We start from the raw sequence: 12,392 nt of genomic DNA on the forward strand, positions 1-12,392 counted from the left end.
ATCCAGTTTCTGTAACTCTCAAATATCTTGTCCTTGAGGTATAGTAGACATATATTGACATAAATGATGGTTGCACAACCAGATTATTAGAATAATCTCTTTTACTGAGGTGATACAGTGTGTGGTATTGTATGGCAGCAAAGAAATGCCACAAGAGTTTGTTTTTTGTTTTAGAAACTGAGTACCTAATTTTGAAATATAAACACTGCTGAATATGTGGTTTGAATGGCCATTTCCAGAAGATACTTTACAGAAGATATTTCTGGAAATGTAGTGTTTCAAAAACGTGATTTGAAAAGTGCACAATTCATATTGAAAAATTAAATAAATTAAAAAATCAGAATAATTCACAATTGAAAATCACAGCTACCAATGATATTTAATTGAGAAACTGTTGGCACTCAAAACGCATAAAGATGGTTTTTGAAGTAAAATATTCCAGCTGTATTTAAATTTTAACATTATTGAGTAGTGGTTACATTTCATAACTGGGCCATTTCAGTTTCTTTGCCTCCGTAAATCCTTAATTTTTACTATTTGAAATCATTATGGGAAACTGTTCTTTTCTCCCAGTATTAAATTGGTTCCTTTCTCCTCCTTTTTTCCCTCCTTATTTACATGTACAGCACTGTCTTCCTTATAAGGACTACTCAGGGTACTGAGTCTAACTTGCCATATGTGTGTATCCCCTGCTCTGTCTGCAGATAGCTCAGGTACGCTGAATAAGAACTTCTCCATTGCCTTCTCCATCATTGGCATGTTCTCCTCCCACGCAGTCAGCAACCTGAGCATCTTCTTCTGTGCTGAGATCACACCTACTGTGATCAGGTAAGCCCACCAAAACACCAGGACTGCACCATCATGGGAGTAAATGAGTAAATGATCTGTTTTCTGTTGTTGTTGTTTTTTTTAATTTTTATGCACAACTTATTTTGTCACCTAAACATTTAGGTGACTGTCTGTTCATATTTGTTCTACTTCATGTAGTGGATATATAAATGTCATTAAGTTACTACTAATAAGAAAAATACAACAGGTGTAAATTCTTTTGTTGGTTCTCATCACATAACATGTTCCTGCAGATGGATTAGCTGCTCTTCATCCGGTTAAAGGCGGGTATGAAATCATTGAGCTACTGGAAACAACAGACTTTCGCAGTCTAGTGTCAAATGTAATCCACATCTTGTACAAATTAGCCACCCCCCATGAGAATATATGACACAGCACTGGATGTTCATTATCTGGGGTTATGTAAGGGGTGTTGTTCTGCTGTTCTGCTGACAGTGCTCGAATGGCACCCCATGGTGGTGAATTTAGGCAATTGCAAGAGAGGAATGAGACAGCATGAAGAGGAGGGCGTTTGGTGGTACTGCAGCACTCTCTGCTGCTGTTTGTTGAAATGGCAGTGATACGTCAACAGAGCCACAGTGCAAAAATAAGAGCTTTCCCTTTATATAAGCGATTTAGGTGATTGTTATGCAGTACAACGTACTGTATAGTTCACAATTTACTGTAATTCTATTATAACTTTGTCTTCCCTTTTGGATGGTTTATGGGTGATCTCCTTAAATCCTACCAGATGACACTGCTTGCTGTCTTTCCATAGGGGTGGTGGTCTGGGCTTGGTGCTAGCCAGCGCTGGCTTCGGCATGCTGACTGCACCCATTATGGAGCTCCACAATCAGAAGGGCTATTTCCTTCACCACATAATCTTTGCCTGCTGCACCCTCATCTGCATCATCTGCATTCTCCTGCTGCCAGAGACCCGCTACCAGCCCCTCCCCGAGACTCTGGCTGACGGCGAGAGCTACACTCGTCAACCCCTCCTTCCCCCGAGGAAACCTGGAGAACAGCGCCTCTTGCTGGCCCAATCTGAGAGCAGCAGGGACTATACCAGGGTGCACGATACGCCACTCCATGAGGCGGCAGCCACTGCAGTGTCCACCATGGACTCCACTGCCTCGTCGGCTGTCGACTTGACCGCCCCGTCGGTCGGAGATATGTCTGCCCCAGCATTCATGGAGGTGCATTCCGGCAAGCCTGAGCTTAAAGACCCTAACAGTCAGTCGGTTCCACCTTTATCCTCGACCCCCATAACAGCACTGGGTAAAGATGGCGTCATACATGCCAGCAAAGAGCACCTGCTGTCTTCCACTCCTTTACACAAAGCCCCATGCATCACTGACCCACTTTTAGCCAGTGCTGAAGAACCTCCAGAGATAGTCCAGGATGCGGTTGAGCCATTGACGGATTCTACCCTTCCTGAGATGAATGACACTGGTATTTTACCTATAAAAGAGTCAGCTGCTCCCCCTGCCCCTTCATTGGACTCCTCTGCTCCCCCTGCTCCTCAAACTGTGCCCGCCTCCTTATTGATCTGCACCACACCCATCATTGAGCCCCTGCCTAGCTCCACATTAGAATCCCCAAACCCCTTAAGTAATGACATTGACAATATCGCCCTGGAACTTGACCCAGCTTTGCCAGAGGACACTTATGCCACTTCAGCGGACTCCCCTACTCCATCTATGCATGACAGTCTCCCTCCATCCCCTGCTCCCTCTCCTGTTCCTATAACAGACAGTTCCAACAGTTCCACTGACCCTCCACCCTCCATTAGTACACACTCTGGCATTCCCATCCAGTTAGAAATAGTAGATGAATCTCCACCCCCTCCTCTGACTGTCATAGACACTGTACCAGATTCAGCTCCTCCCCTTGTCTTAGATACAGTACCAACTTTTGTCACAGATTCAGGCTCTACAGAAGCAACCCCCCCCTCTCTAGTGGACTGCACCGTCTCCTCCCCCATAGACTCTGGTGTCCTCCCCATCAGGGACAGTGCCAGCACAGAAAACAACACTGTCAACGGCGTGGAGTCGTCGTGATCTAGTGTTGCAGCCAGGAAAAGAAGCTTTACGGTTGCACCAGGAGGCAGCCCACATCATATGAATACCTGTGGAAGAAGGAAGGGGGTAAGGGGGTTGTGTGTGGCAAGAACTGTCCTGCTCAGACTTCAGGAACTTAATGAAGACTGTCCCCACCTGGAGTTGCGTAGACATGTCTTACAAAGTTGTTGTACGTTTCTCGGTGTCCCCACCACCCCCCTCTTTCCTGCATTTAGCCAATAAATGAGACCACGCAAGCGAGAGAGTGCCAGAGGCTGGTTTGTGACAATGTGACAGTATCTTCTGCTCTTTTTGAATGTCACTGGAAATCACCAGCCTATAAACTACTTTGATGTAAATGAATGGGAAATCACTGTCTGTCATTTTAAAGAGACTTACAACTATACCCACAATCACTGAGACGTGTCATCAGGACTGGTGAAAAATGCAATGATGCTAAAAACAAACAAACAACAAAAAAATCTAATCACTGGTACTTTTGCTCAAGTAAAATGTCCATCTAACATATTTGTAAAAGAAAAAAAAATCGCCTTACCTGTGTGGACAAGAAGATCTGAATGTTACAAAGTACTTTTTGCTGTTATAGAGGTAAACAATACAAATTGGAATTACTTTTCTAAATACAATGCCAAAAACTTCTCTGACCAAAATTAAATGTAGACATAGTGCCAAAACATTAGCATTGACACAGTATTTTGGGAAATACTGTTTAGTGCAGTCCCCTGCCATAGACTGTATGTGGATTAAACTGAATCAGATGATCAGTTTCAAAAGACTTTGATTATTTCTCAAATTATAAAAGTCTGTGTCATCATTTAAAGAATTAGAATTGAAAGATGAGATTGAGCTAAATAACTTTAGTCAACATGTGGTTCACTGTATGAACAGTGACATTGGCGTAAAGAATGACCCATTTTTTTGTTGGTCTGAAGAAAATTTTATTTTTCCAATCGTTTCAGTCAATGAAATTTCTGGTATGCAAATGCTTTTATTTGTAAATGTGATATTGTAAGTAAATGCAAAATTAGTTGTTGAGCTTGATTCATTTAAAAAAAAAAATTCAAAGTATTATTTTGAACAATCTCCCATGGCGTGCCCTTATTGTATAAAGCTATACTTCATTCTAACAGTATTTGTGGCACCTCAGTGTGGTGGCACCTCATTATTTGCAGTGGGGACAAAGCATGAAAATAATTGTGAACCTGTCAGCAAAAACAAACTAGCAAACCTTAAAAAAACAACAAAACACACACACACACACACACACACACACACACACACACACACACACACAAGCTATTTTTTAAAATGAAACCCATGGGTGACAAAATGTTTGATGTGATTGCCAACTGTCACAACATAACCTTTTTCAGTGTGTTTTCCAAATCATGTTCTGGCATTAACATAGTTCATGTATGTTAATGTGTTCATACAGTACACATGCACAACTAAGTTTACCTAAAAGAAAAAATGCAATATTTTGTGCATTTGTCAAAATGACATTTTAGAATACAGGTCAAATCCTTATTTATAGATAAACCTATTCATAATCTTAAATTGACAGACTCTTGCTAAAGGAGGCACTTTTTCTTCCAAAGTCCATGTCCATCTATGGACAGCATTATACTTGACTTAAATATGTGTGTAACTTAGTTGTAGTTACATACTTCATACATTGGAGGTTGTTTTGTCTAAGAAAGATGTGTGATTATGGATAGACCACTGTTTACAACAATCCTCATAATAATAATAATAATAATGATGATAAGTAATAATAATAATTACACTGTACTGTAAAACCTTAGAGCCAACTGAATGATGTCTTTTCATTTCAAATGTGATAAAACTCTCTCACAGTATATCATATTACATTTATCCAGGGAGTATTTGTGATCTATTAAGGTGTCATTCAGGAGTCAAAGCTGACACTTAACAGACTTAACAGAGAGTTTTTCTGTCATTCTCACCATCTTATGGTACACTTATGAAGAACCTTACAGGTACTTCACTCACCTAAATTCTCTTTTTGTTTTTATCTAAGTCAGATGTGCACTGACAAAGGCTACAGCACATATCTTTTGCTATCTTGAATGACTGGCCAAACCTGTTTTTTTTTTCCTTAAATGAAGCTTGACTCAAAGTATGAAAGCTCTATTTTTGATTGAATCTGGATGCTCTTTTAAGAGATCATCAAGTCAACCAACTTCCATTTATTGTTAGATTCGTAAGAACATTTAATGTCTAACATACATATGCCTTGCTGCTAAGCCTCAAAGCACAATGCCCTGCAATCATGTGATGTCAGATTTGATGGAGCTTGGCATCTTGACAGTAAAAAAAAAAAAAAAAAAGAATGAAAGAAAAAAAGAAAAAGAAAAAAAAAGGGAAAATGGAGTGGGATTTTGAATACAATACCAGAAATTACTAGTTATATATTAATTTTTACAGTAGACCCACATGTAATATACTTTGTGGAACAGGGTGTTGAGCCTGGATTTAATAAGTAATTCTTGGCATCTGCAGTATAGAGTGGGTTGACTGCAGTGGTCAGTAGCTTCACATTACTCCGAGTTCTCGTTGTCTGTGAGTGTTGGTCTCTGTGTCTATGTGTGCGTATTGCAGATGTTGAACTGTGTATCACCCTAAACTCCATGCAACACCAGTGTAAAGACAATGACACAGCACAATACAACCAGAGACTTCTCTGAGATCTGTTGCTTCCACTCTCACAACTCCCCATGCAGCTGTTTATAGTGCTGATGGGAGCTCTGACATCATTCTTAGTAAGCATTTGGTTCCATTTTATTTGAAGTAAAATGAAAGTAAAAAAAAAAATCAATGAAAGCAATCCAAAGCAATGTAAGCACCAGCTATAGGGTCGACAGGCAGACACTCACTAGTGGAAAAGCAAAAAAAAAAGAATGGGTTTTGTCTTTGTAAGTAATTAATGTGTGGAAACACCCAGGTTCGATAACATGAAAGATCCCGGATCATAATATGGATGGACTGGTGAATAGTTTTGGTAAATAAGAGCCTCAGAGACATGAAGTCCCCAGTGTACACATTTCAGGTTTTGCTCCTCTCAACCGTGCGACTCAGAATCTCTTGACGGGAGATTTGAATGAATGTAAAAACCATGGATTGTACCATTTATAATTTCCAAATGTTTGGTTTCATTTTGTTTTTGTTTTAACAGACATAATGCACTTGTATATAAGCCATACCTGTTGTTAAAATAAACCACTATTTATTGATCAACTATGAATATCAGTATCTTTTCTTTTATAGCAACTTCTCGTGGATTTTATCAACAGCAGAGCCCAACCAAAATAACATTCAAATGTTCACTGCTGGCTGGAGGCACTGTATCTAAGAAGACTACTTCTAAAGAAGGAAAAAGTCTCGCACCTCCCTCTCATAGCAGGTAACTCCCCCGGATCTCCTGGGGCCCTGAAAGTTCTGTATTACACTCTGTTCATTTGATTAAGAACAAACGTGTTAGGTGATATACATCACTAAAACACAACTGACAAGGCTAAGAGTCTCCAACCATGCTAACACATCCATGAAGCCTATAAGGACTTTGGGTGTACTTAGGCAATGTTAGCATACCAACATGCTCACAGTGACACAGTGACAGTGACAAAACTAACAGGCTCAGATTAAGATTAATGTTTAGCATGTGCATCTTATCTTACCTATTTAGCATGCTAACATTAGCACTAAACAGAGGGAGTATGTCATTTGTTTTGCAGGTATTTTGTCATAAACCAATTTAAAAATGTTTTGTTTTGTTTTGTTTTTACAACACATCCCGGGGGGAAAATTAATGTTTGTACCAAACTTCAAGACAAACCATATAGTGGGCCATGGTGGCACTAGAGGAAAGGTCAGGGGACAAAAGTTACAAAAGTTATTTGGATTCATCCTCATAGGACCATGAATGTCTGTACAAACTGTTATTTCTCTCTGGTTCAAAGTGGTGCACTGGCTGCCATTTGTTCAATTCAAGTCAGTTATGCAAGTATGACTTGAAGTTGACTTGATATCATGCTTACATGGTGTGAATCCTTTGGCAAAATTGTGCTTAATCAAACTATAACAAACAAAATAACTAACTAAATAACATACAGAAGGTGGGGTGTAGGTGGGGGCATCAATAAAGGCCTACAGCTCATTTTTGCCCCAGGATCCTCTAGTGAGTCACTCTGGTACTGGTTATAAAATGCATATTCAGAATATCAAACTGTATTTTTCATCCTGGGATTTGAAACAACAAGCTCCCTTGTACAGATAGCTTACTGTATTCTTGCTTGTTAACATGTTACCCACCCACCTCAGTCCTGAGTGAATCAGCACATGTGCAGTCTTCAGCATTATCTCAATAAAGTTTACATTCCCTGGCAGGGAAAACAATTGCTTAAGACTTTCTAGAACAACCTGTCCAGCAATAAGAAGAAAAAGGGGGAGCTACATTTTCCCTGCATGGGACAGGGTGATGTCAGGAGGATGATGCAGCATGATCCTCCGGTCCACTGCATCAAACCGGGGCGCTCCTATTGGCTGACGGGGATACTGGGGATGCTGCGCTGGGTGTAACGTCATCCGACCAGCACCACGTTTATCTATCTCGCCGGCTCGACACTCGCCCTAGAAATGAGGCAAGTGCTGATTTTGAGAAACACAGCGGCAAGAGACTGAAGACTGGACGCTGGTGAAGTCAAGACAGGACGCTCTCTGCCCGCATCCGCAGCGCACCATGAGGGAAATCGTTCACATCCAGGCTGGGCAGTGTGGAAATCAGATTGGGGCGAAGGTATACATATTATCATTGAATTTAGGCAGGAGAGCAAATTAAGTAATTGTAATTTTAATGCGGAGCGTTGCACGTGTTATTTTCCAGGTTTTTCTATTGAATAATTTATAGACTCATTCATTAAAGGATCATTTTAAGAAATCTATCTTCAAAAAGAGTTTGAGATAGATTTTGAATTGTTGATTTATGTGAAGGGTGCGGTTCAGTCGGGCTGGGTTTTGCTCAGACCCAGCGGCCGCAGTGATGTGGCCCCTCACTGATGCGCGTCATTTTCTCGGCGAGCAGATGTGCAATTACCAGAATAAGACCTGATGCACGTGCTTTAACTCGTTTTCATGCCACGATCCGCTGCTATACGACCCCCGACAACTGAAGTTGATGTGATTATGTTTGTCGCATCTTAGTTCTGGGAAGTGATAAGTGACGAGCATGGAATCGATCCCACCGGTAGTTACCAAGGTGACAGTGACCTGCAGCTGGAGAGGATAAATGTCTACTACAATGAGGCATCAGGTAAACAAAACAAACAAAAAAAAAAAAAAACAACTCCAAAATAAATCATATGTTCGCATCTGAATAACTCATCACCTCACGAAGCTTTGTTTCCATTGCTCATTATCCTGGCATGACCATACATTACACAGACCTCATTTGAATGCCACAGTATGATCATGTCAGTAATTTAGCTGCAAGGGGAAAAGTAGGTCCCACCATGAGTGCAGGGAAAAATTAGGACAGTGAAACTGCTAAAATATCTCTGCCCCCCCCCCCTGTCTCCCTGTGTCTCTCTCCCTCCCTCTGTCTCTCCCCATAGGGAGTACAGGTATCTGCAGTCTCTGTATAGCTGCCCCCGAGCTCACTGTGCCTCGGTCTCATCTCAGTGTCTGATTATACTGGCATGGCATGTTGAAGGTCACTCCAAATGCATCCTGTGTCTTTGCTCACAGTCAGTGTACATTAAGAAGACAGACAGTGCCTGGCAAAAGAAGGCCGTAATCATAAAGCGCCAGGCTCTTTTGTTTCAGCCTTTGGGCTAATGCGTTCAGTGAAGGACAAGTCAGTGCTGATCTGATGTGTACTCAGATTTGATATCAGACCGTGCCCATTCATCTGCTTTGGCTAAATGAAAGACCTACACAGGAAGCCCACATTGGCCAACATTGCATATTCCTGGCAGCAAGCATTATCGATCCTTTGTTTCCATTTGCATGCTGACATCAGTGTCACCTACTGGGCTACTAATGCATGCAGACTAATTGAGCATCCAACTAATTAATTTCCCACAATAAAAAAGAGGAAAAGAGGCATGGGTAGGGGAGGATCGCATCTTTGTTTGAACGGGCTCTGCAGAGCTCAGCACATTGAAAACCCCACTGGTCTAGAATAAGCAGTGCAGCATGCTGCAGCAGTTTCCTTGCACGAAGGTTCACAGATGGAGAGGGTGGAGCAAAGTGCAAGAAACAAACAATAGAAGGCACCCTGCAGGCTTTCTTTGTCCAACCTGATGGACAGGCTTTACATATAAAGGCTGTTTACCTAAGAGATTACAATGGCAAACAGTACTGCTGCATTAATCAGTTACTAGGTTAGATCAGTATACTTAATATGGAGAAAACAATTGTTTGAAATGGAGTCATGGTTCACTACGAATTCTCTGACATCATGCACGCTGAGACTGTCGATATCTTACTCCACCCTTCCATCCATTACTTCTCCCTATCCCTCTATCCTCTGCTCTTTTTTATATGAAGGCAGTAAATTTGTCCCCCGTGCCATTCTGGTGGACCTGGAGCCAGGAACCATGGATTCAGTTCGCTCCGGCCCATTTGGACAGCTATTCAGGCCGGACAACTTTGTCTTTGGTGAGTGGACATTAAATCATAATGTCACCACTCATCGTGAACCAACTGCACATGCAATACAGTATGTGTATATGTCAGCAACTGCTGTCCTACACTGTTAAGCTGTGCTTAGTTTCACCTGAGAGCACTGCAGGGTACTGTATATTCCCAGCACAAAGCTTCTGCAGCCTCTCAGTGATGTGCCAGTAGTGTGATGCATTGTCCATGTGCAGCTGTGTCAAACTGAAACAGCTCTTGTGGTGACTCAGCGAAAAAGCAGTCTACTCTGAGATGCTGCTGCAGTGCTGATCACAAATGAGAATACAGAGACCAAAAAAATTGCATCACAGGATGACAATCCATTTTCCCTTACCAGGATACACAAAAATTGAAGACCTGTTTTTAAGCTTTATGATAATATGTATGTTTAATCCTGAACCAAAACATGTCATAATGTCTTGACTTTTGTGTGCAAAATTTCACTGCCATCCAAATCAAAATCAAGTAAAAAACAAAATAAAGTTAACAACAACTTTTATATCCTTTGTAAAGTATACCTCAGCAGAAAACAATGCCATTATTTGTCCAAAATGATTTGTCTTTAAACATTCCAACATGCAGGTCAAAGTGGAGCAGGAAATAACTGGGCGAAGGGTCACTACACCGAGGGAGCTGAGCTGGTCGACTCAGTCCTGGATGTGGTGAGGAAGGAATCTGAGAACTGCGACTGCCTCCAGGGCTTTCAGCTCACTCACTCTCTGGGTGGAGGCACGGGCTCAGGAATGGGCACGCTGCTCATTAGCAAGATCCGCGAGGAGTACCCTGACCGCATCATGAATACCTTCAGCGTCATGCCTTCCCCAAAGGTGTCCGACACTGTGGTGGAACCCTACAACGCCACTCTCTCAGTCCACCAGCTAGTGGAAAACACAGATGAGACCTTTAGCATTGACAATGAGGCCCTGTATGACATTTGCTTCCGCACCCTGAAGTTGACCACACCTACCTACGGAGACCTCAACCACCTAGTATCAGCCACCATGAGTGGGGTGACCACCTGTCTCCGCTTCCCTGGCCAACTCAATGCTGACCTCCGTAAGCTGGCTGTAAACATGGTGCCCTTCCCCCGCTTGCATTTCTTCATGCCGGGTTTCGCGCCTCTCACAAGTCGAGGCAGTCAGCAGTATCGTGCCCTGTCAGTGCCAGAGCTCACGCAGCAAATGTTCGATGCCAAGAACATGATGGCAGCCTGTGACCCTCGCCACGGACGCTACCTCACCGTGGCGGCCATCTTCCGCGGCCGTATGTCCATGAAGGAAGTGGACGAGCAGATGTTGAGTGTGCAAAACAAGAACAGCAGCTACTTTGTTGAATGGATTCCGAACAATGTCAAGACCGCCGTTTGCGACATCCCACCTCGTGGTCTCAAGATGTCCGCCACCTTCATTGGCAACAGCACGGCCATCCAAGAGCTTTTCAGGAGGATCTCAGAGCAGTTCACCGCCATGTTCCGCCGCAAGGCCTTCCTCCACTGGTACACTGGAGAGGGAATGGATGAGATGGAGTTCACTGAGGCCGAGAGCAACATGAACGACCTGGTGTCTGAATATCAGCAATACCAGGATGCTACCGCCGATGAGATGGGTGAATATGAGGAAGATGAAATAGAGGATGAGGAGGAAGTCCGCCACGATGTTCGCCACTGATTATAAAACACTGACCTGACATTCTGAGCGAACCAGTCCCGTCAAATAGTAATTGTCGTTGGACAGCGCAGTGAGATCATAAGAAGCACGCTAGAGATGCAGATGTTCAACTACATATTGCAGTGTACAGATCATGATGAACTATAGCTGTTTAGCAAAAACAATGCTGCATATAGATATGGCTTTTAATGACAAAGATCACGAGTGGCGTTAGAATTTAAAAATATGCAAGTGTTATAGTATTTGGTTTTTCCAAGTCATGCTTTGCCAGTGTTAAAAAAGAAGTACAGTCTTGTCCTAAATACAGTTTTGTAACATTTACTTCAACGTGCATTCACTGTCTCAAGCCTTGAATAAAACACCCACTACTGTCAATACTTCATGTCATGTCACGTTTTTATTTGATAGCTATTTGATAGAGGTGTAATTGTGGGTAAGGGGAAGCTACATGCTTCACTCATCGTAACATAGGCCCTAAACTAATCCCATGAAAAGACCTAAATAGGCTTGGTGCTGAGAGCAACAAACAAGGTAAGAAATTGTATAAGGTGAAGCAACCAGAATAATGTTTGGTTTGAGTTGTGTAAAGACAGTGAAAACTGTTGTGACATCTTGATCTACAACATTATTAAACAGATAAGTATCAGACTGACATACACCTAAGGACCTGGGGAGGAGTCCAACAACAGTAAATAAATAAATCTGCAGAAAAATGCAGAAAAAGCTGTAGAAAGCAAAACACACATTTATCACTGATTATCTGAGAATGTAATCCAACCCTTGACAGTGACATGATGAAACTTGCTGATATGATGCTTGGGCCTCCTGACAAGATACTTGAGCATACATTGCCATTCAGGCAATTATGGCAGACACTCTCTGTTGAGCTATCTAAGAGTTATGCAAGTTTGAGATATGTTGCACTTCTGGCCACACCCAAGTCACGGCTGTCAACACAAGAATTTTCCATTTCAGACTTGATGAAAACCATCTGCTTTGACAAGACTGATGGCCAAAAGAGCAAATTCTGGGGAGGGGTGGGAGGATGGGAAGCTAGAGGGGAAAATCATATCATTACAGGCTTATCAGCATGTAATTAGAAGTATATTTGGAGTAAATC

At 42.1% G+C, this 12,392-nt stretch overlaps 2 protein-coding genes across 2 annotated transcripts in view; both read left to right on the forward strand.

Moving 5' to 3' along the window:
* slc22a23 (solute carrier family 22 member 23) overlaps window positions 1-6,168 on the forward strand; it is a 32,935-nt gene extending 26,767 nt beyond the window's left edge. The window contains exons 9-10 of the mRNA XM_051070000.1: window positions 705-828; window positions 1,607-6,168. Of these exons, the coding sequence (XP_050925957.1) occupies window positions 705-828; window positions 1,607-2,888 (1,406 nt within the window). The 3' untranslated portion in view covers window positions 2,889-6,168. The remainder of the gene's footprint in view (window positions 1-704; window positions 829-1,606) is intronic.
* A 1,296-nt stretch (window positions 6,169-7,464) lies between these two features.
* Window positions 7,465-11,649, forward strand: LOC108883425 (tubulin beta-2A chain). The gene is made up of 4 exons (XM_018676538.2): window positions 7,465-7,725; window positions 8,130-8,238; window positions 9,477-9,587; window positions 10,188-11,649. Exons 1-4 carry the CDS (start codon window positions 7,669-7,671, stop codon window positions 11,270-11,272), a joined length of 1,362 nt encoding a protein of 453 aa, XP_018532054.1. The 5' UTR covers window positions 7,465-7,668; the 3' UTR covers window positions 11,273-11,649.
* The last annotated feature ends 743 nt before the right edge of the window (window positions 11,650-12,392 follow it).

The sequence above is a fragment of the Lates calcarifer genome, linkage group LG4 (genome assembly GCF_001640805.2).
Source record: "Lates calcarifer isolate ASB-BC8 linkage group LG4, TLL_Latcal_v3, whole genome shotgun sequence".
NCBI lineage: Eukaryota > Metazoa > Chordata > Actinopteri > Centropomidae > Lates > Lates calcarifer.